This window comes from Neofelis nebulosa, chromosome 13 (genome assembly GCF_028018385.1).
Source record: "Neofelis nebulosa isolate mNeoNeb1 chromosome 13, mNeoNeb1.pri, whole genome shotgun sequence".
Lineage (NCBI taxonomy): Eukaryota > Metazoa > Chordata > Mammalia > Carnivora > Felidae > Neofelis > Neofelis nebulosa.
Genome location: NC_080794.1, coordinates 6,455,714 through 6,483,314, shown reverse-complemented (window position 1 = coordinate 6,483,314; position 27,601 = coordinate 6,455,714). Strand labels below are relative to the sequence as shown.

Sequence of the window (27,601 nt, the reverse complement as noted above, 5' to 3'; positions counted from 1 at the left end):
AACATAGGCAGTAACCTCCTTGACATCAGCCATAGCAACTTTTTTCTAGATACGTCTCATGAGGTAAGGGAAACAAAAGGAAAAATAAACTATTGGGACAGCATCAAAATGAAAAGCTTCTGCACAGTGAAGGAAACAACTAACAAAACTAAAAGGCAACCTATGGAATGGGAGAAGAGATTTGCAAATGACATATCTGATAAAGGGTGTGTGTCCAAAATATATAAAGAACTTATAAAACTCAATACCCCAAAAACAAATAATCCAGTTAAAAAATGGACAGAAGATGTGAACAGATATTTCTCCAAAGACATCCAGATAGCCAATAGATGCATGAAAAGATGTTCATTATCACTTACTGTCAGGAAAATGCAAATCAAAGCTACAATCAGTTATCACCTCACACCTGTCAGAAGGGCTAAAATCAACCACACAAGAAACAACAGGTGTTGGCGAGCATGTGGAGAAAAAAATACTCGTGTACTGTTGATAGGAATGCAAACTGGTGCAGCCACTGTGGGAAACAGTATGGAAGTTCCCTCAAAAAGTCAAAATAGAACTAGTCAAAAATAGAACTAGTCAAAAGTAGAAACTAGTCTAGGATCCAGCAATGACACTACTGGGTATATACCCAAACAATACAAAAACACTAATTTGAAGGGATACACGCACCCCTATGTTTATAGCAGCATTATTTACAACAGCCAAGATATAGCAGCAGCCCAAGTGTTCCTCAATTGATGAATGGATAAAGAAGATAGGAATATTATTCAGCCATAAAAAAGAATAAAATCTTGCCATTTTCAATGACATGGATGGAGCTAAAGGGTATAATGCTCAGTGAAAGACAAGTGCCGTATGATTTCATTCCTATGTGAAATTTAACAAAACAAACGAGCAAGTGAAAAAGAGACAAACTAAGAAACACTCTTAAAAAATGTTTTCTTTATTTTTGAGACAAAGAGACAGAGCACGAGCAGGGAAGGGGCAGAGAGAGAGGGAGAGCCAGAACCCGAAGCAGGCTCCAGGCTCTGAGCTGTCAGCACGGAGCCCGACGCGGGGCTCGAACCCACGAACTGTGAGATCATGACCTGAGCCGAAGTTGGACGCTTAACCGAATGAGCCACCCAGCCGCCCCAAGACAGACTCAATTATAGAGAGCAAACTGATGGTTACCAGAGGGGAAGTGGGGGGCATGGGTGAAATAGGTGATGCGGATTAAGGAGTGCCCTTGCTGTGATGAGCACCAGGTGTTGAATCACTATAATGTATACCTGAAACTAATATTACACTGTATGCTAACTAGCCGGAATTAAAATAAAAACTTAAAAAGCCAACCACCACCCCCCCCAACAATTTAGTCCATGATATCAGCAGAAAGCCACAACTTCCTTGTATTAAGGGCATTTTAAGGAGTCTTACAGAGTCATCGGACACTTCCTGTTTGTCGTCAGTGCCATTAGTGACTCTGGCTTTGCCAACTCCCTTGGCCAAAGGGTGTGTCTGCAACCATGACCTCTGTAATGTAGCAAGGCCCCCACAGCAGGTAGGTAGACTCATCTAGGACTGAGACTACCGCCCAGGCTATTTGATATGTTGATATTGGGGATTGCTTTTAGCATTTCCATTAAGCTAAGAGGGAATGGAGGAAGTTACACAGTAATAGACTTCATTAAATGAAAAAAGGCAGAAGACTCAGCAGAAGGAGTTGGAATGCTGGCCCTAATCTAAACAATGCCAACTTTTGTCCCCACATTCCCTTGTAGGGAAATTTCTCCCCGTGTCCAGATGTACTTGAACAATTGGAATCTGGGATGGAAAGTTGAAAAAGTACCAAATTAAGGTATGCCTGATCTTTTGCTGCTTGTTTGTTCGTTTTAAAGCTGTTGGTAGAATTAATTTCATTTTTGTGATGTATTTTCCAAAGGTTAAGTTTGCATATGCCTACTTTTATTTATTAATTTTTAAATTTTGTAATGTTTATTTTTGTGAGAGAGAGAGAGAGAGCATGAGAGGCAGAGGGGCAGGGAGAGAAGGAGACATAGAATCTGAAGCAGGCTCCAGGCTCTGAGCTGTCAGCACAGAGCCTGACGTGGGGCTCGAACTCAGAGTGCAAGATCATGACCTGAGCCGAAGTCAGAGGCTTAACTGACTGAGCCACCCAGGCGCCCCTAATATGCCTAATTTTAATTTAGATGCTTTCATTTTCATGTCTAGAGGAGAACAAGAAACTAACATTTATAGACTTTACCTGTATGTTTTCTCATTTAAGATTCAAAACAACTCACTGAAGTATGCCCTGTGAGTCTCATTTCATAGATCAGGAATCTGAAACCTAAAGATGTTAAGTACTTTCTTTGCTGAAGGTCATATAGCTAATCATATAGCAGATCTGGGTTTTGAATTCAGATTTATCTGATGGACCTGTGGAGAATATTCTCCTTTTTTCTCTTACAGAGTTTTCTGACTTTTAAATTTTATGACATTAGATTCTCCCAAGATTGCCTGAATAATGTGTGCTCTTTCACTGTGCCATTCTGAACTTACAAAATTTTTTATCTTTGGACATCTCTGGTCTTATCTTTGATAAGAAGAAATCTGGCATCAGTTGTAATAGTTTTTAAATATTTACAGTGTTCAATAGCAAGGTTCCCCAAGATGTATCGAAATCGGAGTTGACTAAAAGTTTATATATACAAATAAGGAATGTGTGTGTGTGGCAATGCCTGGGCTGATCCTGAAGTGGTAAAATTAATAGAAATTATTCTGTATTAGGAGAAAGACAGAATTTCATCTTTTTTTAAAGTTTATTTTGAGAAAGAGAGAGAGCGCGCATGTGAGCAGGGGAGGGGCAGAAAGAGAAGGAAAGAGAGAATCCTAAGCACAGGGCTGGAATTCACCAACTGTGAGATCATGACCTGAGCCGAAAACAGGAGTTGAACACTTAACCAACTGAGCCACCCAGGCAACCCAAGAATTTCATCCTTTTTTTTTTTTTTAATTTTTTAATGTTTATTTATTTTTGAGAGACAGAGAGAGCATGAGCATTGGAGGGGCAGAGAGAGAAGGAGACACAGAATCTGCAGCAGAATCTGCTGACAGCTCAGAGCCCGATGGGGGCTCGAACTCACAAACCGCGAGATCATGACCTGAGCTGAAGTCAGATGCCTAATGACTGAGCCACCCAGGCACTGGCGAATTTTATCTTTTAATGGTAAAAGGAAAGGTGCCGTCACCAAGGTGGTGGCATAGGTTGTTCTTGACTTTGCTCCTCCTCATAAGAAGAACAACCAATAACTATTCAAGAAGACACCTCAGGGACTCCTAGAACCGGGAGGTGAGGCTAAAGCACCCCTGTGCTTCAGAGACCAAGATGCACTGTGTTATAAGGGTAAAGAAGTGGCTACACGTTGACCATGTTGCTCCCCCCCCAGGCCAGGGCCACACCACACAGAGAGGTAGTCTCTGAGCCCCCAGGTGTCTGGTAGGAAAAGAGAACCCAGAAGCCACAACCAGCCCCCACCAGCATTGTGAGTCCTTCTGAAGGAGCCCCGACTCTAACCTTGCACCACGGGGATTGCGGGGCAATCTGCTTAATCACTGGGAATCTGACTGTAATGGAGAAAGGGGGGCAGGACTCGCAACAACCAGCACACAGATCTTTACAGACCAAGTGCACGCCTGCGGTGCCTCTGTAGTAATCCCCAATTGCGGCTTTGTTCATCTGCAAGTCCGGGGTGCACTCTGACCAGGGGGCTTGGCAGGGAGCCGAGCTGCCTGATCCTGATCCCCAGAGGAGAAGTTGCGCCAGCCCTAGAGCCCAGTTGGCCCACACCCAGGCAAAGTGCTGAGTCACAGCCCCCCTGCTGTGGAGAGGGTCTTGGGGGTGGGGGTGGGGGGCCCATCCAAGCAGGCAGCAGACGACTCACGGAAGCTGTGCAGCCCAGCAGTGCTTGAGCCGAGAGAGGGGCAGGCAGAGGCAGTCATCCCAGAGCAAACCGGTGTCCCTCTTTAGCAGGGGACTTGGGATGCAGGGTGGCTGAAGTTAAGACAATCATCAAAGAGCTTTACCAGTTTTAGAGCTGCTTCTCCCATAGCCCCGATCATTGCTGGATAAGGCCGTCAGCCGGCCCAGCCAGGGAACTTTACCAGAGCACACAGAGAGCTGTGAAGCCCGTTCAGCAGCCCTACGAGCAGTAGCCTTTGAACAGAGGGCACAGCCCGTGGCTTCCCCCATCTGCGGAACAAAACTGGTGGTCTCACCTGACCCGGTAATTCATCGCATGCTCTTGCCTGATTCACCAGTCAGTCATACAGGCCCTGGGGCTCATCCTGCTGCCCAGCCAGGGCAGGGAGGCTAATGCATAGCCCCATCCACCACTGAATATAGTACAGTTCCAACCATCTAGTAAGTCTGACCAGAGAGCCCAGGCGACTTACAGCCTCGCTTGGGAAGGGAACCAAGCCCACAGCCCTATCCACTGATTCTCAGCCACTGGCTCTCCCCACCCTCCCATCCCTAACCCCAGAGCTTGCTCTGCCCCAAAATAGACCATAATAGCAGGCCCCACTTGCACAAGGACATTACCAGCATACACACCCAGAAACCCAAACTGAGCTGACTGGTGAAGAGCTCTGTCTCTGCCAAAGTAAAACTATAAAGTCCGGAAGAGGAGCCTGATGACTCAACTGTGTAGGCAGCAATGTAAGGAATCAAGAATTGCAAAAAACCACTAAAAGAAACTAGTAAAACTCTAATAACTGGTCTTAAGGAAATGAAGATCTATGAACTGTCAGACAAAGAATTTCAGAATAATCCTCTTGAAAAATGATCCACAAGAACACACAGAGACAGAAAAGTCGGGGAAACTGTGTGAACAAAAGGAGAAGATCAAAAAAGCAGTAGACACCATAAAAAAAAAAATCCTACAGCTGAAAAATACAGTAACTGAACTGGAAAATTCAGTAGAATTTCAAAATAAGAACCATGCAGAAGAAAGAATCAGCAGCCAGGAAGATAGGATATCAGAAATTATGCAGTCAGAGGAGCAAAACAAAAACAAAAACAAAAACAAAACAAAACAAAACAAAAAAAAAAGGGAAAAGAATGAAAAAGAGTAAAGAAAACTGCAAGATATATGGGGCACAATGAACAGAAGCAACATTCATATTATGGGAATTCCAAAAGGAGCAGAAAAAGAGGAAGGGTCAGAAAATCTATTTAAAGCAATAATGGCTAAAAATTTCCCACACCTGGAAAGAGAAATGGACATCCAGATCCATGAGGCCCAAAGGACTCCAGATAGGTTGGACCTAAATAGGGCTGCCCCAAGATACATTATAATTCAATTGTCAAAACTCCAAGACAAAGAAAGGAGTGGAAAAGCAAAAATAGAAAAGGGAGAAGTTACCAGGAAACCCTTGTCAGACTATGAACAAGTTTCTCAACATTTTGGCCCAACAGAAAATAGGTTGGCCTAATCAAAATATTGGAGGAAAAAAACTAAACTGTCAGCCAAGAGGGGCACCTGGCTGGCTTAGTCAGTGGATTGTGTGACTCCTGATGTCAGGTTGTGGGTTCAAGTCCCATATTGGGTGTAGAGAACACTCAAAAATAAAATCTGAAAAAAAATGAATAAAATTGTCAACCAAGAATACTGTACTCAGCAAAGCTGTCCTTCAGAAATGAAAAAAGGAATAAAGACTTTCCCAGGGATGCCTGGCTAGCTCATTCAGTAAAGTGTGCAACTCTTAATGTCAGGGTTGTGAGTTCGAGCCCCACATTGGGCATGGGGCCTTATTTAAAAAAATATAAAAAACAAAACAAAAAACAACCCCTTTCCCGAACAAACAAAACTGAGGGAGTTCATTACTACTAGATCTGCCTTACAAGAAATGCTAAAGGGAGTTCTTTAAGCAGAGATAAAAGGACACTGGGGCGCCTGGGTGGCTCAGTCGGTTAAGCATTCGGCTTCAGCTCAGGTCATGATCTCATGGTTCATGAGTTCAAGCCCCACATTGGGCTCACTGCTGTCAGTGCACAGCCTGCTTTGGATCCTCTGTCCCCATCTCTCTCTGCCCCTCCCCCGTTCACATGCACACATGTGGGCGCACTCCCTCTCTCTCTCTCTCAAAAATAAATAAACATTAAGAAATAAACGAATATTGGGGCGCCTGGGTGGCTCAGTCGATTAGGTGTCCGACTTCCGCTCAGGTCATGATCTCACAGTTTGTGAGTTCGAGCCCCACGTCGGCCTCTGTGCTGACAGCTCGGAGCCTGGAGCCTGCTTTGGATTCTGTGTCTCCCTCTCTCTCTGCCCCTCCCCTGCTTGTACTCTGTCTCTCTCTCCCTCAAAATAAATAAACATTAAAAAAAATTTTTTTTAAAATAAAAGAATACCAATTAACATCATAAAACAGAAAAGTAGTAAAACTCATTGTAATAGTAAATTTATGGTCAAAGTCAGATTCTGTAATTTGGTAATGGTGCATAATTCACTTATTCATTAACATAATTCTATGTTAAAAGCTAAAACACATGGGGGTGCCAAGGTGGCTCAGTCAGTCAAGCATCCTACTCTTGATTTTGGCTCAGGTCATGAACTCATAGTTTGTGAGTTCAAGACCTGTGTTGGGTTCTGTGCTGATGGTGCAGAGCTTGCTTGGGACCCTCTCTCTCCCTCTCTCTCCGACCCCTCCCCTGTTCACTTGCACACTCATTCTCTCTCTCAAAATAAATAAACATTAAAAAAATTTTTTAAGTTAAAAAACATGAGCATAGTGAAAGCAACCATAACTACAATACTCTGTCGTTAGTTACACAATATAAAAAAAATGTGTGAATTGTAACAGCAGTAACCTAAAATGTGAGGGGGAGGAGAAGTATAAGTATAAAGTTTAGGAATTCTACTGAACTTAAGGTTTATCAGCTTCAAATATGGGGTTGTGGGGCGCCTGGGTGGCGCAGTCGGTTGGGCGTCCGACTTCAGCCAGGTCACGATCTCGTGGTCCGTGAGTTCGAGCCCCGCGTCAGGCTCTGGGCTGATGGCTCGGAGCCTGGAGCTTGTTTCCGATTCTGTGTCTCCCTCTCTCTCTGCCCCTCCCCCGTTCATGCTCTGTCTCTCTCTGTCCCAAAAATAAATAAACGTTGAAAAAAAAAATTTACAAAAAAAAATATGGGGTTGTAAGCCTTATGGTAACCACAAGGGGAAAACCTATAGCAATCATACAAAAAAAAAAAAAAGATAAAGAAATCAAAGCGTACTGACACCAAAAGACATCAACACACACACAAAAAGATAGCAGGATAAGAAACAAGGAACAGTGGATCTATAAAACAACCAGAACATAATTAATAAAATGGAAAAGGTAAGTCCTTACCTATTGGTAATTACTTTAAACGTAAAATGATGAAGTTCTCTAATCAAAAGACATAGAAAAGGGGTGTCTGGGTGGCTCAGTCAGTTGAGCGTCTGACTCTAGATTTCAGCTTAGATCATGATCCCGAGATCATGGGATTGAATCCCACATCAGGCTCTGTGCTGAGCAGAGCCTGCTTGGAATTCTCTCTCTCCCCCTCTCTCCCTCTACCCCACTCCCCTGCTCATGCACTCTCTCTCTCATTCTCTCTCTCCCTCTCTTAAAGAAAAAAAGGCATAGAATGTCTGAATGGATTAAAAAAATAAGATCCAGTGCCGTGCTGCCTATGAGCAACTCACTTTAGCCTTAAAGACACACACAGACTGAGAGTGAAGGGATATGAGAAGTCATTTCAAGGAACTGTAACAACAAACAACAAAAAAGCAGGGGTAGCTATACTTATATCAGACAAAATAAACTTTAAACTCAAAATGGTAAAAAGAAGCTCGTTACGTAATGATAAAGCTCTCAATCCATTAAGAAGACAGAACAGTTGTAAATATTTGTTCACCCAATGTCAGAGTACCTAAATATATAAAGCAAAAACTAACAGCTAAAAGGAGAAATAAACAGTAATACAATAATAGTTGGGGACTTTAATACCCCACTGTCAACAATCGATAGGTCATCCAGAGATTCAGTAGGGAAACAGCAGGTTTGAACATCACTGTAGACCAAATGGACCTAACAGACATATCCAGAACATTCCATCCAACAGCAGCAAAATACATGCTCACGTAGAATATTTGCTAGGCTAGACCGTTTGTTAGCCACAAAAAAAGTCTCAGCAAACTCAAGACGACTGAAATCATACCAAATATCTTCTCTAACTACAACGGCATCAAACTAGAAATCAATAACAAGGGGAAAACTGGAAAAACTACAAACACATGGAAATGAAGCAGTATTCTTCTGAACAACCAGTGGGTCAAAGGAGAAATTAAAGGGGAAATTTAAAAGTTTCTTGAGACAAATAAAAATAAAAACACATATGCCAGAACTCGTGGGATGCAGCAAAGGCAATTCTAAGGGAAGTTGATAGGAATAAACACCTACATTAAGAAGCAAGAAAGAGTACCAATAAAAAACCTAACTCTACGCCTCAGGGAACAAGAAAAAGAAGTTCCTTTTAAGACAAAGTTGGCAGAAGACAGGAGATAATAAATATTAGAGCAGAAATAAATAGAGCACAGAAATGCAATAGAAAAGATTAACCAAACTAAGGGTTGGTTCTCTGGAAAGATAAACAGAGTTGACAGACTAATCAATTAGCTAGACTAACTAAGGAAAAAAGGGAGAAGACCCAAAACAAAATTGTAAGTGGAGAAGGAGACATTACACCTGTTACCACAGAAATACAAAGGATCATAGAGGCTACTGTGAACAATTGTACACCAACAACCTAAACGACCCAGAAGAAATGGAAAAATTCTTAGAAGCATATGAATAACCAAGACTGAATCAGAAAGAAATAGAAAGTCTGAATAGACCAGTTATTAATAAGTAGATCAGGGGCGCCTGGGTGGCTCAGTCGGTTAGGCGTCCAACTTCAACTCAGGTCACGATCTCGCGGTCCGTGAGTTCGAGCCCCGCGTCAGGCTCTGGGCTGATGGCTCAGAGCCTGGAGCCTGCTTTGGATTCTGTGTCTCCCTCTCTCTCTGCCCCTCCCCCGTTCATGCTCTGTCTCTCTCTGTCTCAAAAATAAACATTAAAAAAATTTTTTAAAAAATAAGTAGATCAAATCAGTAATCAAAAATCTCCCAACAAAGAAAAGCCCAGATGGCTTCACTGGTGAGTTTTACCAAACATTAAAAAAATTGATACCAATCCTTCTGAAACTCTTCCAAAAAAAATTGAAGAGGAGAGAACATTCCCAAGCTCATTCTATGAGGCCAGCATCATCCTGAAACTAAAACCAGACAATGACATTATTAAAAAAGAAAACTACAGCCAATTCCTTTCATGAATATAGATGCAAAAATTCTCAATAAGATAGTAGCAAATTGAACTCAGCAGCACATTAAAAGGATTATTCATCATGATCAAGTGGGGTTTATCCCTGGGATGCAAGGATAGTTGAACATACCCAGATCAATCAATGTGATACATCACATTAATGGAATGAAAAAGATCACATGATCATCTCAATAGAGTAGAAAAAGCATTTGACAAAATCCAACATCCGTTCATGATAAAACCTCTTAACAAATCAGGCATAAAAGGAACATATCTCAACAAAATAATGGCCATATATGACAAGTCCACAGCTAACATCATACTCAATGGTGAAAGTTTGAAAGCTTTTCCTCTAAGATCAGGAACAAGATAAGGGTGCCCACTCTCACCACTCCTATTCAATCTAGTACTGAAGTCCTAGCTAGATCAGGCAATAAAAAGAAATAAAAGGTATCAGAGCTGGAAGGGAAGAAGTAAAATGGTCTCTATTTGCAGATGATATGATTTAATATACAGGAAATCCTGAAGACTCAACCAAAAAGCTCTTAGATCTCATCAATAAATTCAGCAAAGTTGCAGGATACAGAATTTACATATAAAAGTCAGTAGTGTTTCTGTACACTGACAATGAATTTGCTGAAAAAGAAATAAATTGATCCCTTTTACAGTAGCATCAAAAACAATGAAAGATTAAGGAAGTGAGAGATCTCTGCTCTAAAAACTGTAAGACATTACCAAAAGAAATCAAAGAAGACCCAAATAAATGGGAAGGTATCCTGTGTTCATGAATTAGAAGAATTAATACTGTTAAAATATCAATACCACCAAAAGTCATCCATAGATTCAGTGCAATCCTATCAAGATCCCAGTGGCATTTTTGCAGAAGCACAAAATAACACTCCTAAAATTTATGTGAAAACTGCACAAGACCCTGAATAGCCAGAGAAATCCTGAGAAAGAAGAACAAAGTAGGAGTTATCCCACTCCCTGATTTCAAGCTGTAGTATAAAGCTTTAGTAATCAAAACAGTATAATGCTAGCATAAAAAGTCAAATAGATCAGTGGAATAGAATCAAAAGGCCAGGAAAAAAACACCCAAGCATATATGGTCAACTGATTTTTGACAAGAGAGCCACCAAGACTATTCAGTGGAGAAAAGAGTCTTCAATAAATAGTGCTGGGGTAATTGGATCTTCACATGGGAAGAAATGAAACTGGACCCCTATCTTCTACCACTGACAAAATTTGCCTCAAGATGGATTAAAGGCTTAAATGTAAGATCCAAAACCATGAATAAAGGAATAAAGCTCCTTCACATGGGCCTTGGTAATGATGTTTTGGTTATGACACCTAAAGCACAAGCAACAAGATAAAAAAATCAAACTACAGAGCTTCTATACAATACAAGAAGCCATATATCTGATAAGGGGTGATATACAAAATATATAAAGAGCTCATACAACTAGATAACAATAATATAATAACCCAATCAAAAGAATAGGCAAAGGACCTGAATAGACATCTTTCCAGGAAGATCTAGGAAAGGGCAACAGGCACATGAAAAGATGCTCAACATCACTCTTCATCAGGGAAATGCAAATCAAAACCACAATGAAGTATCCCCTCACTTCAGTTAGAATGACCATCATCAAAAAGACAAGAGGTGGGGCGCCTGGGTGGCTGAGTTGGTTGAGTTTCCGACTTCGACTCAGGTCACGATCTTGCAGTTGGTGAGTTCAAGCCCCACGTCGGGCTCGCTACTGTCAGCCTGTCTGTGCAGCACCTGCTTTGGATCCTCTGTTCCCCTCTCTCTCATCCCCATGAGGATGTAGCAAAAAGGGAACCTTTGTACACTGTAGGTGGGAATATGGATTGGTGCAGCCACTATGGAAAAGAGTATGATGGATCCTCAAAAAAAAAAAAAAAAAAAAAACTACTAGGAACTACTACGATCCAGCAATTCCACTTCTGGAACCATATCCAAAGGAACAAAAACACTAAGTCAAAAACATATGGACCCTCCATATTCACAACAGCATTATTTATAACAGCCAAGACATGGAAACAACCCAAGCATCCATCAATGGTTGAATGGATAAAGAAGTTGTGGTATGTATATATGTGTATATATATATATATATATATATATGTATATATATATATATACACAGAATATGCAATGTATTGTATATTTATATGGCATAACATATACACAATATATAAATATACACACAATAGAATATTATTCAGCCATAAAAAATGAGGAAATCTGTTTGCAACAACATGGATGGACCTTGAAGGCATTATGCTAAGTAAATAGGTAAGACAGAGAAAGACAAATTATCTCATTTATGTGTGGGATCTAAAAAAACAAACTCATAGAAAAAGAGATCAGACATGTGGTTACCAGGGGCAAAAGGTGGTGCCCGGGGGGGAATTGGACATAGGGGGTCAAAGGTACAAACTTTTAGTTATAAGAAAAATAAATACTAGGCATGTAATGTACGGTGTGGTGACTATTGCTAACACTGCTGTGTGCTGTATAGGAAGGTTATTAAGAGAGTAAATCCTAAGAGTTCTCATCACAAGAAGAAAAACATTTTTTTTCTTTTTATTGTATCTATATAAGATGATGGATGTTAACTGAACTTATTGCAATAATCACTTCACAGTGTATGTAAACGAGCCATCATGCTGTGTGCCTTAAACTTGTGCAGTGAGGTATGTCAGTTATTTCCCAATAAAATGGGAAAAATGGATAAAATGATTAAAAAGAAGAATAGAAAAAGTGACTCCACGACACAACTAATGTTATTTTATAATTGCTCACGTATTGTTTCCTCTTTGAGAGCCAAGAGAGATGCTTCTTTTCGAAAAAGGTACAAAATGAATTTTCCCAAGTAAAATCTAAATTGAAGGCTCCTATTTTGAACGCACAACCTGTGGCTAAACTAACTTTTATCCATATTTAGTTGCCATCCACCCCTTACCCCTCCCCAAAAAACCCCCAAGAGGCAAGCTTTTTGCTGCCACCTACAGTTAGAAAATGTAATCGCCTGCTGACTGCACAAAGGAATGACGATGGGCAGAGAACCTGAGCTTTGGAAAGGGGGACCATGTGCCCTGGTTTACTGGTTTACTGTAACGTTTCCTGAAAGTCCCTGTTGTCTTGGGATGATCCAGCCAATGTAGCATTTGTCCTGTCCCCTTTTTCTCTCAAAACTCTGATTTGGATGATTATACAGTTCTACTGGTTCTTTCCTTGCATCATTTAAAATACTCAAGTTTGGGGCTCCCGGGTGGCTCAGTCAGGTAAGCATCTGACTTTGGCTCAGGTCTCAATCTCAGGGTTTGTGATTTTGAGCCCCAGGCTCTGTGCTGACAGTGTGGGCAGCCTGCTTCGGATTCTGTTTGTCTCTTTCTCTCTCTGCCCCTCCCCTGCTTATGCATGCGCGCTTTCTCTCTCTCTCTCTCTGTCTCTCTCTCTCAAAAATAAACATTAAAATAAGTAAAATATTCAAGTTAGTCTCATCTCTCCCACCTAAAAGCACACACACACTTCTCCAGTCTGAACCTCCTTCCAGCTCTAATCTTTCTCCTTCCTATCTTTACACCTAAGCTTCTTGAAAAAGGGATCCGTACACTATTTCTACATCACTGTGCCGTAACCTTCCTCTCCTCACCTCACAGTACCACAGGCCCCTTGCTTCTGCTCTGACTACTCCTTGAAACTACCCATGACCTGCGAACCACCCAATCCCTGGACACTTCTCTGTCTTTGTCTTAGCCAGTGGGCACCGCTATAAGAGTACCACAGACTGGGTGGCTGATGAACAACAGAAATGTACTTCTCTCAGTTCTGGAGCCTGGGAGTCTGAGGTCAGGATGCCAGCTCGGTTGGGTTCCAGTGAGAGCCTTCTCCTGGGTTGTAGACGAGCCAACTTGTCGTATCAATCATTGAAAGGGACTGACCCAGTTCTATGGCCTCCTGTTGTGAGGACACTAATCCTACCATGAGGGCTCCACTCTCAGGACCTAATGACCTCCCAGAGGTCCCACCCGAAAGTCCATCACATGTGGGATTAGATGAATTTGAGGGGAGGACATTCATTCCGTAAGCCTTTCCCTTGCTTCGTATATTGACAACACTGTACCCGGTTGCGTGTTCCCCCCTCCCAGCTCACCTCTTGTCTTCTGTGACACCATCTCCTGTTTTTCTCCTGCATTCTGGCTTTTTCTCAGTGGGCTTTGTAACCTCTTCCTCTTCTTGCACCTAAATGCTCACGTCTCTATCCTTGTACACTCTCCCTGAGTAACCACACCCCGTGAATTCTACTACAATCAACTTGATAAGGGCTCCCAAACTCATTCATTCATTCAAAAAAAAATGTATGGATCACCCACAAAGTGCCAGTCACTGCTTCAGATTCTGGGATATATCCGTGAACAAAATGGAGGGGAGAATCATAGATGGGTAAACCATAGACAAAATAAGTAAACTGGACAGTATGTTAGAGGGTGAGAAGTGATAAAGAAGAGAGTAATGGGGGGGGGGGCACCTGGGTGGCTCAATCGGTTGAACGTCCGACTTCGGCTGAGGTCGTGAACTTGCAGTTTGTGAGTTCAAGCCCAACGTCGGGCTCTGTGCTGACAGCTCAGAGCCTGGAGCCTGCTTCAGATTCTGTGTCTCCCTCTCCCTCTGTTCCTTCCCTGCTCGCAGTCTGTCTCTCAAAAAGAGCTCATTCAAAATGGGTAAAAGCAAAATGCATAGATAATTTACAGAAGAAGAAATAGAAGCAGGTAATAAATATAAAATACTCAATTTCATTAATGAAAAAATGCTTTGTCCTTAAATTAGGAAAGACTTTAAAAAATTTTTTTTAATGTTTATTTATTTTTGAGAGAGAGAGAGAGGGAGAGAGCAAGGGAGTGGCAGAGAGAGAGGGAGACACAGAATCCGAAGCAGGCTCTAGGCTCTGAGCTGTCAGCACAGAGTCCAATGTGGGGATCGAACCCATGATCCGGGAGATCATGACCTGAGCCGAAGTCACACACGGAACTGACTGAGCCACCCAGGAGTCCCAGGAAAGACTTTTTTTTAAATGCTAGGTTATGTGGGATGGGACAGAAACCTACTTGGTAGAGGCAAATGTACACATTGACACAATGCCAGGAGGAACAAGGAGCCTTAAAATAATATCTTAAAAAGATGTCATCTGAAATGTGGGTGAAGTTTTAGGCGTAGAAGTGCTAATAATATTTGTTATACTGGAAAAATGGAAACAACCCATATGTCCAATAATAGGGGACCAGGTTAGAAATTATAATATGAACAAATGATTAAATGATTAAAAGACATTTTCTAAGACTGCTAAGTAAATGTGAAATGCTTATATGTTAGGTGAAATAAATGGATGTAAACTCCTATTTGTAGTATGTTTGCAAAAAAATTTTTAAAAATTTTTTTTTTCTTAATGTTTTCATTTATTTTTGAGACAGAGAGAGACAGAGCATGAGCAGGGAAGGGTCAGAGAGAGAGGGAGACACAGAATCGGAAGCAGGCTCCAGGCTCTGAGCCATCAGCACAGAGCCCGATGCAGAGCTGGAACTCACAGACTGTGAGATCATGACCTGAGCCGAAGTCGGACGCTCAACCCACTGAGCCACCCAGGCGCCCGTTTGCAAAATTTTTTAATGAAAATGCCAAAAAGAAAGTATATAATTTTTATGTGGTATGATTTCGTTTCTTCTTTATATTTTTCTATACTTTCCAAATTCCTTTTTATCATCATGTATTACTTTTGTAGTCAGAAAAAAAAAATTCATCCCTAGAGTTTTCCAGATAAAATCCAAATTCCTTAGCATAGCACATGATGATCTGGCCTGTTTTCTGATCGCCTTCTCCCCATTTCCCAGTCCTAATTCTCTTAGGGTCATGCCACATTGCTTGCATTTTCCTAATCATGATGTCATCACTATCTGGGGAGTGTTTGTTTTAATTACTTACTTATTTTTGCCTAGGTGTTCTCAAACACCTTATTTTGCCTAGGTGTTGCCCTCTGGCCTTCCTAACAGGCCTGTTTGATTTCAAGTTCCAGCCCTGTGTTTTCAAAGGATGACCTTCCCTGGGACGCCTTGGGCTTGGTCAGATACCTCCTGCTTTGTGCGGCCACGACTCTGTGATTCCTTTCTCTGGTTACACGGAAATGCAAGCTGGGTGACCAACCATCCCGGTCTGCCCTACCCTAATCCTAATTCTCTGCTTACCCCTTCACATCTTAAACTAGGAGGACCTTGACTTAACAGGCCCTTTACATCATCTTTTTTTTTTTTTTTAATTCTATTCTTTCCATTCTGCACATCGTCTCTCTTATGATTTTTACCCACCTTAGTCTTGAGTTTATTAGGGGATAGTAGACACCAAGCAAGTGGAAGGGTCACTGGACCTATGGAACAGGTGATAGAACAGCTCTCACTGTGGTGAGATGGGAAGGTGCTAAAAAGTTAACTCAAAACGCTGTTATAGGCTTGTCAGTGAGGTTCCCCCTGTAGGTCAAAGCATTTTGGTAATTGAAGGAACAGCACCTGACTTACTGCCGTGTGTTAGGATGGTTTTATTTATCCCTCCCTTTAGCGCACATTGTAGCTTTGAACAGTTGTTTAAATACTGTTTAAGATTGCAATCGGCCCCATTTCAGTGCTTCATTCCCGCCTTCCCTACCCTGCTCCACTTCTCCTATTTTCTGTTAACACTTATCATCATCTACATGCTGCTAAATGTATTCCTTTATTAGAGCTATAGTTTACATTTGGCTCCACGCCATCACCGGACAGGGATCTTCGTCTTGTCCATCGATTTAACAAAGTACCTACCAAAGTGCCTGGCACATAATAGATGCTCAGTTAAAGATTTGTTGAATAAATAGGTCTACTTAAATTAGGGGGTTAACTCATTATAATTCTCTAACCACAAAATGAAAATGTTAGGGTATCAGCAGAGGCCTTTTACTACCCTTCTTTTTTTCTTTCTTTCATTATTATTACTTAATGTGTATTTATTTTTGAGAGAGAGAGAGAGTGTGTGTGTGAGCAGGGAAGGGGCAGAGAGAGAGGGAGACACAGAATCTGAACCAGGCCCCAGGCTCTGAACTGTCAGCACAGAGCACGACGCGGGGCTCGAACTCATGAGCTGTGAGATCATGACCTGAGCCGAAGTCTGATGCTTAACAGGCTGAGCCACCCAAGTGCCCCATCTTTCTTTCTTTTTAGAAATTTGCTGCCCTGGGGCCCCTCGCAGCTTTCCCGCAGGTACCCAGAGGCAGGGCACCTGCTGGCAGAGCACAAGAGGCCAATCCGTGGGGTCGCGGCTCACCCGTGTGCCCTGAACGCTGCCAGCCATTTACCACCCCAGAAGTTGGGGATTCTGCCTACAGGGTGGCATTTTATGTGCATCAGTGTGCCCCTTCTACTACCCTTCTTAAAGAGGAAAAGCTGGGGCACCTGGGTGGCCCAGTCGGTTAAGCGTCCGACTTCAGCCACGTCACGATCTCGCGGTCTGTGAGTTCGAGCCCCGCGTCAGGCTGTGGGCTGATGGCTCGGAGCCTGGAGCCTGTTTCCGATTCTGTGTCTCCCTCTCTCTCTGCCCCTCCCCCGTTCATGCTCTGTCTCTCTCTGTCCCAAAAATAAATAAAAAAACAAAAAAAAAAAACAAAAAAAAAACAAAAAAACGTTGAAGAGGAAAAGCTGGACACCCCTAGTAACAACCAATTATTACTTTAACAATTTCTTTCGGTAAAATGTAGAGAGCAGGGGCACCTGGCTGGCCTAGTCAGTGGAGCACGTGACTCTTGATCTTGGTGTTACAAATTGGAGCCCCACATTGGGTGTAGACATTACTTAAAAATAAAATCTTTAAAAAAATGTAGGGAGTAGGTAGGCACAGTTTCTAAAAGAATTTCTAACAAGAAATCTGTACGCATTACACACCCTCCTTCCTTATTGCTACACGTAAACATTCTGGGAAAGGGGCACACAGGATGTGGTGACATTTGCCCAAGAACCACCAAGATCACAGACTGCTAATTCTGTTTTCCACAAGAAGAAAATATCGTTCTTTCTTGTCCTAGGAGTATTCAGGGGCCATGGCGAGTAGTAGGGGCCCCTAAAGACTCCCCACACAGTTTAGAGACAGTAGTGTTTCTCTGATTTGCATAATACACTGTGGTAGCCAACCTCTAACATGACCCCACAATGATCCTTGCTTCCTGGTACTCACATCTTTGTGTGGTCCCTCCCATAGTGAATCACAGTTATCTTTGTAACCAATAGAACACTGCAGAAGTGCCAGTGTGTGTCTTGCAGGGATCCTTCATAAAAGGCATCACCGCATCTGTGCTGGTCTCTTGGATCTCCAGCTCTTGGGGAAGCAAGCCACTATGGTGTGGGGACATTAAAGCGTCTTGTGGGAGAAACCCACTCAGAGAGGAGCTTAGGCCAAAAGGCAGAACCACTTTGCTAACCATGGAAGTGAACCACCTAGGAAGCCGATTCTCCAGCACCAGTCAAGCCTTCGGATGACCACAGCCCCAGCAGCTTTACGGGAGACCCTGAACCAGAACCTAGCCCCCAAGTTCCTGACTCACAGAAATTGTTAAGAGATAATAAATAATTATTGATGTTTTAAAGTGTTGGAGTGGGGTGCCTGGGTGACTCAGTTGGTTAAGTGTTCAACTCTTGGTTTCAGCTCAGGTCCTAATCTCACCCGTTGTGGGATCAAGCCCTGTCTGGTTCTGCGTGGAGCCTGCTTGGGATTCTCTCTCCCCCCCCCCCCCCTCTCTCTGGCCCTCCCCTGCTTGCATGCACTCTCTCAAAATAAATAAACATTTTAAAACAAATAAAAGTTTTGGAATAATTTGTTAGGTAGCAATAGATTAGCTAAAAAATATACAAATCCCAAAAAAAAAAAAAAAAAAAAATATATATATATATATATATATATATATATATACAAATCCCTTTAAAGGGAAAAAGATATTTCACACCCCACATTAATTAAATTGTTTTTATTAAGTACAGACGTACAGATTTTATACAACTATTAAATCAAAAGAGATTTTAAAATTAAATACAAACAACATTACAAAACACTTGAATACAAAGTAATTTTAGGGGCGCCTGGCTGGCTCAGTTGGTAGAGCGTGTGACTCTTAATCTCAGGGTCTTGAGTTCAAGCCCCACTTTGGGTGTGGGGTCTACTTTTTTAAAAATGTGATTTTATTTTTTTTTTAACGTTTATTTATTTTTGAGACAGAGAGAGACAGAGCATGAACAGGGGAGGGGCAGAGAGAGAGGGAGACACAGAATCGGAAGCAGGCTCCAGGCTCTGAGCTGTCAGCACAGAGCCCAAAGCGGGGCTCGAACTCGCTGACCTCGAGATCGTGACCTGAGCCGAAATCGGCCGCTTAACCGACTGAGCCACCCAGACGCCCCTAAAAATGTGATTTTAATAGAAGGTTGTTTTGCTGCGATTACATTGCCACTCAATAAGACTCCGGTACTGCCAGACTCCTCCTGAGTTACTTGAATAAATTAGCTTTTTTTCCCCCTTAAGCGTGTTTGAAATGGATTTTCTATCGCTTTCGACCAAGACTTTACTCGACAGCATAGTTACCTTCTGGTGCCACAACTTGTGGGAATTGAAAAAAGAAAAAAGAAGAAAAAGAAAAAAAGGAAAAACCAAAAACGAAACGGAAAAAAAAAACCCTACCCAACCCCAGGTGTTCCTTTTCATCCTTCCCTCCCCTTTGTAGCACGTGCGCCCCGACTGCCTCGCGCCTCAACCGGGGGCCCTCGCGTGTCTGGCCCTGCGCGGGCCCGGGGGTTCCTGCCCCCGGGGCCGCGCTGCACGACGCCGGGCAGGGCCCGGTCTCCGAGGAGGGCTGCTCCGATCCCTCCCACGGGACCCGCGCGGCCCGCGCCACGGCTCCGTCCTGGGGGAGGGGCCACCTTGCCCCCCTCCCCCGTCTGAATCGGGAGCACGTGGAATTTCACCTCCTACTGGACTGCAGCTGTCCTGCCCCACAGCTGGACCCCGGGGTGCGGCCCCAACCAGAGCTCCCGGAGGACAGGGCCGGGCAAGGAGCCGGGTACACAGCGCACCAGCACTAGCACTTGATGGATGATTCACCGCTGAAGACACACGCCTCGGACTGCCTCGGCCTGCTCTCGGGCCAAGGAAACGTCAGCAGGATCCCAACTCCCAGGGAAGGTCAGCATTCGCACAGTGGAGCTCTGCGTGATCGAAACCTAGCGTCACGCAGATCTTTAAATCCGAGGCAGCCGGGAGCCTTCGCCTCGGCAGCTGTGTCCTTCGGCCGGTCCCGTCAGTCAGCCTCTGAGCACAGGGGCGACCGGCACCGCCTCCCCTCGGCCGTCGGGGGGCAGTAGGCGTTGAGAAGGGATGCGCATGCTCCCTGTGGGGCTTCGCGCTTCGCCTCCGCGACCGCCGAGTGACGGAAGCAAGTGCACGCGGTTATGGGAAATGTGGTTTCCGAGCCTCTGGCTCACTGGGGTGCGCCCCCTGCCTGGGCCCAGAGCGGGACTTCAGCTCCCGACTGGCCTGCAGGCGCGGGAGGGGACGCGGGAAGGGGGCGGGGCGAGTGAGACGAAAGGTGGGCGGGCCCGGGGGGGAGGGGGTAGGCCAAGCAGAGGGGGCGGGGCCTGGCCGGCTGAGCCGGCGCCGCCCGCGGTTGGAGGAACCTGAGGCGCGGGGCCGGAGCCGCCAGGAGTCCGACGGCGGCGGGCCCGAGGGCAGGCGTGCCCAGAGTGGTCGCGCGTGCGTCGGCCGCCGCCCCTCGGCCTTTCTCTTCGCCGGTCCCCTCCCTCTCCGCCGGGACGCGGGAGAGCCCGGCGCGCGGCGGGGGCGCGAGGTGGAGCCGGCGGGGGCGGCCAATGCGAAACTGGCTGGTGCTGCTGTGCCCGTGTGTGCTCGGGGCCGCGCTGCACCTCTGGCTGCGGCTGCGCTCCCCGCCGCCCGCCCGCGCCTCCGGGGCCGGCCCCGCAGGTGAGGTCCTGGGGCCCGGCGGGCCGAGAGGCCGCGAGGGGCGGGAGGCCGACTCCGAGCCCGCCCCCCCCCGGGCGGCTTCCTCCGCGGAGCCCCGCCGGGAGTCCCGCAGGGGGGGGACGGGCCGAACGCGACCGTCCCCACACGAGACAAATGGCTCTTTTCATCCCCGGGGCGTTGAATCGGGCAAACTTGAGGGCGCGTTTCTCGGTGCGTGTCCCCGCCGCTTCTCACCTCCCGCCTTCCTTTATGGGCACCGCCACCGCGAGTCCTTCGTCTGTCCCCCAGGCCTGGTCGGAGTTGTCCGCCTCCTGCCCGCTGGCCCTGGGAGCAAAACCTTGTGTCCTTCAGCCGCAGGCGGCGGCTGCGTGCGCCCGGGCTCGGGTGCCAGGCTGCCTGCTCCCTCCCCAAGCTGTTGGACTTAACTCGGTCTAGACTTGGAGGTCTTAGTGTCATGGGTGGTGATGCCTGTGCGTGTCTGAAAAGGCTGGGTCTTGCTTTTCACGGGAACTTTGCCTTAAGAGTATACTCCTTTTTGTTTTCTTTGAAAACTATGATGCAAGTCGGTGAAACAAATCTGGACGTGAAATAGGGCATGGATACGAGAGGAATTGTTTCTGGGAGTTTGGCTCGCAAAGCGTATTAACGAAGTATACGTGAAAATAGAAAATTCTGTAGCGATCGTATCCACTTGTTCTAAAGCTTACTCTCCCAGGGGAGTGAAATCTTGATCATTTCACAGCCCAGTCGAGTGCTTTGTCCATAGTTGGGAACCCAGTGGGCTTTTTTTGTTAATGGGTTTTACCACCCTTTTTTGTTAATGGGTTTCCTTTTTTTATCTTGTCTTCTTTTTTAAGGGCTTGCCTTAGGACATAGAAAGAAACCTAGAAGGTTGTTTTTAAACTGAGGTAATAGTTGTCTTGTGTTCTAACTACTTGGGGAGTTTTTTCCTTACCACTTCTCCCCAAAACAGCTGTTTTCTTATCCAAAAGTTTGAAGAATTAGAATTGAGTATTTGCAATTCTGAGACGGGTCCGTGCCTTAACTTTTTAGTAGAAAGCATAGAAACTAATTGGGCAATCCTCAAAGCAATCTCGTTGTTGGAATTGGGGTTCTTTATTCTGGTAACAGTCTCTTAGAATCTTTTCCTATTAGGCGAACCACAAGCTCTTTGAAAAAGCTGTTTGTGTGACCTGAATAGAATTAAAATACTGTTTAAATTATTTAAGGAAAATAAAGTTGTTATAGGGCATTTTACCTGTTAACAGGCTGGGGTTTGGGGTTTTTTGGTTGGTTGGTTGGTTGGTTGGTTTAGGGTTTTTAAAACTGATCTAAGGAAAGGGTGCAATAGATATAAAATACTTTGTAACGTCTGTTAGGTTTGTGTTATACAAGTTTCTTTCCTTTTTTGTATGATGAGGGAGCACTACTAGAATTTACTTGCAGAGCATTCTTAGGATATTTATGACCTTAGTAGTCTTTTGGGGTTCAAGAAACAAGCAAAAAGTCGGCTTTCAAGCCTTTTTTTTTTTAAGTTTATTTATGTATTTTGAGAGCGATAGAGCATGCGAGCAGGGGAGAGGCAGAGATCTAGAGAGAGAGAGAACAAATCTCCAGCAGACTCCATGCCATCATCACCCAGGACTCAAACCCACGAACTGTGAGATCATGACCTGAGCCGAAATCAAGAGTCCCACACTTAACTGACTGGGCCACCCAGGCACCCCGTCAAGCTTTAAATTAGTAGGCCAGCCTGGCAATTTCTTAGTTTAGTGAAGTTTCTCCTATCCCCGTAGTGTTTGGATGATGCGCTTATCTGCTGTGAAGTTTGACTAAGCTAGATTAGGAAACTAGGATGTAGGCCATGAAAAGGAGCAGGCTGCAGGTGAAGAAATCAGTACTAGTTATATAAATTAACTTTGACTTTAGTTGGATATTGTGCCTCTGGTTAGATGGTAAATTAGGCATTTTAATCTAAATGAAACCTGAAGGACTCCTAACTTACTTTTCAAAACTAAAGACCGTAGAAGCCTATCGATTGCTAAAATTTCCTGCGGCTCCTTTTCCCATTGTGTTACCACCATGCTCAAACTAAAACATTTGAACATTTTTACATTTCAGCTCTTATACTTAAGCCTAAAGTGAGAGAGAAAACCCAAGATTTTGTTTCTTCCAGCAAATTAATGTTTCAAGATTTGTTTTTGTTCTCTTTTCTGCCCCTTTGTCTTCAGTCTCATTAAGTTGTGACAGTATTTTTTTTATAAAGTATTTTTTTTTTTTGATGTTTATTTATTTTTGAGAGAAAGCGAGCACAAGCAGGGGAGAGACAGAGACAGGGGGAGACAGAGGATCTGAAGCAGGCTCCGAGCCCAATGCGGGGCTGGAACTCATGAGCCGTGATATCATGACCTGAGCCTGTCGGCTGCTCAACCAATTCAACCGACTGAGCCACCCAGGCATCCTGTGGCAGTATTTTTTTAAAGGGAGATTTACCTTCCCTGAATATTAAAAAAGAACCTCTGATCTGTAGTCGATCGAGCAAATATCTGAGAGCCTACTCTGTGCCCACCCCTGTTGTAGGTGTGGCATTAACAACAGTAATCCAGATCAAGTCCCTGCTGTCATGCGGTTTACAAATTAGAAGGGGAGATAGAACATAGAAAATAATTAGTAAATATCATAGGGGATACTGATAAGTGGGATGACAAAAATAAAGCAGTGTCAGAGGCTAGAGAATGGTATACTGCTGTTTTAAATAGGTCAGGGGACACTTCTTAGTTGAGTCAGGGACCTGAATGCAGTGAGGGAGTCCTGTTAGTACCTGGTGCTTTTTTTAACATAGTGGCTCACGTTAGACACGTGAAATATGGTCACCAACTATTGAAGAGGAAGCAGGTCTGTTGTGAAATGCAGCACGCCTAGGGGTGATGAGGAAACTGGAGACAGAGACACTGGACTGGAGAATATAGATACAGGGTATATCTAATAAACATAATTCATTTGGGGTAATGCCTTAGCAGGAATTATTTAACAATAAATTTAGAAAAATGATGAGACAAAAGAAGCCTCCTCTTTCTGGGATGTTTGGAGAGAAAGAAACCAAAGAGAAAGGAAAGAAGCATATCGCTTGGAGTGCTAGGTACGGTTCTAGACGCACGGTCCCTGCTCCGAGGTCCTCAGTCTGTCGAACTGAAACAGACATGGAGCCAGGAGAAGGCCAGAGACAAAGTGCGCTTGCTTTGCAAGCTTGCCTAGCGCTGGTTCATCCAAAATTATCCCTTTATGTTAATCTTGTCTCCGTGCTTTGGTGTCCTTATTTATAAAATGATTATCTCATAGGGTTATTGTGAAGACTCAATTAGTAAAACACCCAGAAAAGTGCCTGATTCATAGTAAACACTCCCATGAATTGTAAAGAGGAGGAGTAGGAGACTGGTGGCTGGTTCTTGTGCTAGTGAGGTGTTTGGGGAGGTTTCTGAATTGGCGAGAGCATGCTGATTGTCTTCATCAGTAGATCTGTGATGAATTTCCGTTTCCCTCATTTTCAGGATTTCTGCTTATTTGTGACCAATCTGTGATTGATTCGTCTGAGAGGGTACATGTGAGAACAGAAATTTTGGTTTGATTCTTAGGAATCCTTGGGGCTAGGGGCACCTGGGTGGCTCCCTGGGGTGAGCGTCAGACTTCGGTTCAGGTCATGATCTCATGGTTCAGTTCATGAGTTCAAGTCCAGTGTCAGGCTCTGTGCCGACAGGTCAGAGCCTGGAGCCTGCTTTTTTTGGATTCTGGGGCTCCCTCTCTTTTTGTCCCTCCCCTGCTCGTGCATGCTCTCTCTCCCTCTCTCTCTCAAAAAGAAATAAACATTAAAAAAAAAAAAAATCCTTGGGCCTGTTTTAAACAGTTTTTTGAGGTCAACCTCCCTTGGTCTAATAAACTTTTGGATGTCTGCTCCCAAGTGCAGAGCCTAGCAGATTGCCAGACCCTCAGGATATATTACATACTAGAGAAGAGAAATGTTGTTGTCCTCAGGGAGATTGTGTGGGGTTTGAATGATTCCTGACATGAAGATTTGCTTGTTGCTATATATCTACCATCTAGAAGAGTGAATGTAGGAGAAGTGCTTAGTAATTGGGAGGAATGAATCAAGAGAATAAAACTGGGAAGTATGCATGATTTTGTCACCTATAGATCATGTAATCACCTTCCGTGATGACCCTATGATTTAAAATTTTGTCTTATAGAAGCAAAACAAGTTCTTTGTAGAAAAATTGAAATTATTTTTAAAAAACAGGAAAAATGATCTATATTACAGTTTTTGAATGCACATACTTACAGTGCATGTTTGAGGGAAATTAGTATTTTTAAAAAATCGTGTCGATGTATCATATACATTCAGAAAAGTGCGTGTAAATGTGTAGCTTGATCTAGTTTCATAAGCTGAATACAGCCAGCTGAGACAGCACGCCGGAAGCTCCCTTCATGCTCTCTTCCGTCACTGCCAAGAGTGGTAACCACTCCCCTGATCTCAAGTGGCAGATATTTGCCTGTTTTGGGGCTTCATATAAATGGGACCACACGGTGTGTACATAGTTCTTACAATCTGCTTACCTTAATATGGTGAATAACCGTATAATGTAATTCTACGACATCGTTTTAGTGGCTGCATAATATTCTGGCATATAGATACACTGTAATTTAATCCCTTATTCCCGAATGTATGTATTTTGAACTTTTTCACTGTTGATAAATGATACTGTGATGAACAGAGATCTTTTAGTGCATCGCTGTTTTTTTTTTTTTCATTTTTTTTCATGTTTATTTATTTCTGACAGAGCACGAGCGGGGGAGGGGCAGAAAGAGAGGGAGACACAAAATCCGAAGCAGGCTCCAGTCTCCAAGTTGTCAGCACAGCGCCCGACACGGGGCTCGAACTCACGAGCAGTGAGATCATGACCTGAGCCAAAGTCATACTTAACCAACTGAGCCACCCAGGCGCCCCCCCATCGCTGATTCTTTCTAAAAATAAGTTCTTAGACATGGAATTGCTGGGCAGAAGTTATACAGTTCTGAGGTATTTCCTGTGTATTGGCAAATTGTCCTGAAAAAGATGACCAAATTACATTCCAGCAGCGATGGAGGAGAGGAGCCATTTCCTTGAAATGACTCTCACCACTTCCTTGACATACCAATTGTTGAGGTATTATTTAAGAAGATGTTTGTCGGTCTGAATGTAGGCAAAAATTGGTATTTTATTGCTCTCATTCAAACTTGATTCCGAGTGAAATTGAACATTCTATCGTAGGTTTGTTGGCTACTTGCATTTTATCTCTGAATTATCTTTGTGTCTTGTTGTATCATGTTTACTTCTTAGTTTTTCATTTCTTCTTTTCCTGTCTTCAGACACCAGAATCAAACAGGGCGCTTGCAACATATAGCAGAGGGTGCTGAAAGTGTGGAGGCCAGCATTGCTCAAGGGCGTTAGGAACTTGGGCATTCTTTCACAGGTATTCATTGAGCATCCACTGTGGGTTTTCCGCCGGGGAAAGCAGTACTCACGAGTCTTTTGGACTGATTTACATTGCTGTTATGTGATAGAAGAAACCTGTTATTTTAATTGAGATATAATTGATCTACTACATGAGTTTCAGGTGTATGACATTGATTCAGTATGTGTACATATTGCAGAAGGAACACAATACGTCCAGTATACGTCCATCACCACACGGTTACAATTTTTTTCTTGTGATGAGAACTTTAAGATGTACTCTCTTATCTTAGCAGCTTTTAAGTGTGCATTGCAGCATTATCAAGTGTAGCAACAAGGTGTATATTACATCCCATGACTTCTTTATTTTCTTAACTAAAAGTTTGTACCTTTTGACCACCTTCACACATTTTGGCCACTGCCCCCCCCCACCCATCTGTTCTCTCTCTATATATGAGTTCAGTGTTTTATTTTGTTAAGATTCTACATAAAAGTGAGCCCAGGGCCCCCAGGGTGGCTCAGTTGGTTAACACCCGATCTCAGCTCAGGTCATGATCTCACAGTTCGTGAGATGGAGCCCACCATCGGGGTCTGCACTGACACCATGGAGCCTGCTTGGGACGCTCTCTCTCTGCCCCTCCCCCATGCTCTCTCTCTCAAAAATAAATAAACTTTTTTTTTTTTTTTTTTTAAAGTAAGACCATACTGGGGCACCTGGGTAGCTTAGTCAGTTAAGCGTCCAACTTCGGCTCAGGTCATGATCTTGCGATTTCTGAGTTTGAGCCCCGTGTCGGGCTCTGTGCTGACAGCTCAGAGCCTGGAGCCTGCGTCAGATTCTGTGTCTCTCCATCTCTTGGCCCCTCCCCTGCTCATGCTCTGTGTCTCTCTGTCTCTAGATAATAAATAAACATTAAAAAAAAATTTTAAGTGAGACCGTACTTTATTTGTCTTTGTCTTACTTGGTTCACTTAGCGTAACACCCTCAAAGTCTGTCCACATGGTCAGAAATGGCAAGATTTCCTTCTTTTTTATGGCAAGTAATATTCCACTGTATTTATATAGAACACATTTTCTTTATCCATTCATATCTGTCAGCGAACACAGGTTATTTCCATGTCTTGGCCATCGTAAACAGTGCTGCAGTGAACGTGGGGGTGCAGATACCTTCTCCAGTGACTGTTTTCGTTTCCTTCGGATAAATACCCAGAAGTGGAATTACTGGATCGTGTGGTAGTTCTATTTTTAATTTTTTGAGGAAGCTCCATGCTGCTTAATACAATGGTTACAACATCTTATAGTCCCACTGACGGTGCAGGAACCTTCCTTTTTCTACACTTTGTTACCAACACTTGTTGTTTCTTGTCTTTTTGATACTAGCTGTTCTGACAGGTGTGAGGTGGTGTTTCATTTGGTTTTGATTTGCCTTTCCCTGATGGTGAGTTAGGTCGGCCATCTTTTCATGTACCTGTTGGCCATCTGTATGTTGTCTTTGGAGATATGTCTATTCAGATCTTCTGCCTATTTTTCAATTGGACCACTTGGGTTTTTTGTTATTGAGTTGTAAGAGTTTTGTTTTGTTTTGTTTTTTTACATATTTTCAGTATTAACCCCTTATCAGACCCATGATTTGCAAATTATTTTCTCCCATTCGTAGACTGCCTTTTCATTTTGTTTATGGT

The 27,601-nt window shown here is 43.7% G+C and overlaps 1 protein-coding gene across 8 annotated transcripts in view; it reads left to right on the top strand.

The window, feature by feature from the left end:
- The first annotated feature begins 1,408 nt into the window (after positions 1-1,408).
- Positions 1,409-27,601, top strand: part of B3GALNT2 (beta-1,3-N-acetylgalactosaminyltransferase 2) — a 78,157-nt gene continuing 51,964 nt past the window's right edge. For 3 of the 8 annotated variants that reach the window (XM_058696208.1, XM_058696209.1, XM_058696207.1), the window contains exon 1: positions 20,104-20,437. In XM_058696208.1, coding sequence (XP_058552191.1) covers positions 20,326-20,437 — 112 coding nt within the window. In that variant the 5' untranslated portion in view covers positions 20,104-20,325. Of the gene's footprint in view, positions 1,547-1,766; positions 1,844-19,384; positions 19,643-20,103; positions 20,438-27,601 lie in introns of those variants that run through there. The other 5 variants (XR_009252141.1, XM_058696205.1, XM_058696204.1 and 2 more) reach the window with 3 other exon arrangements.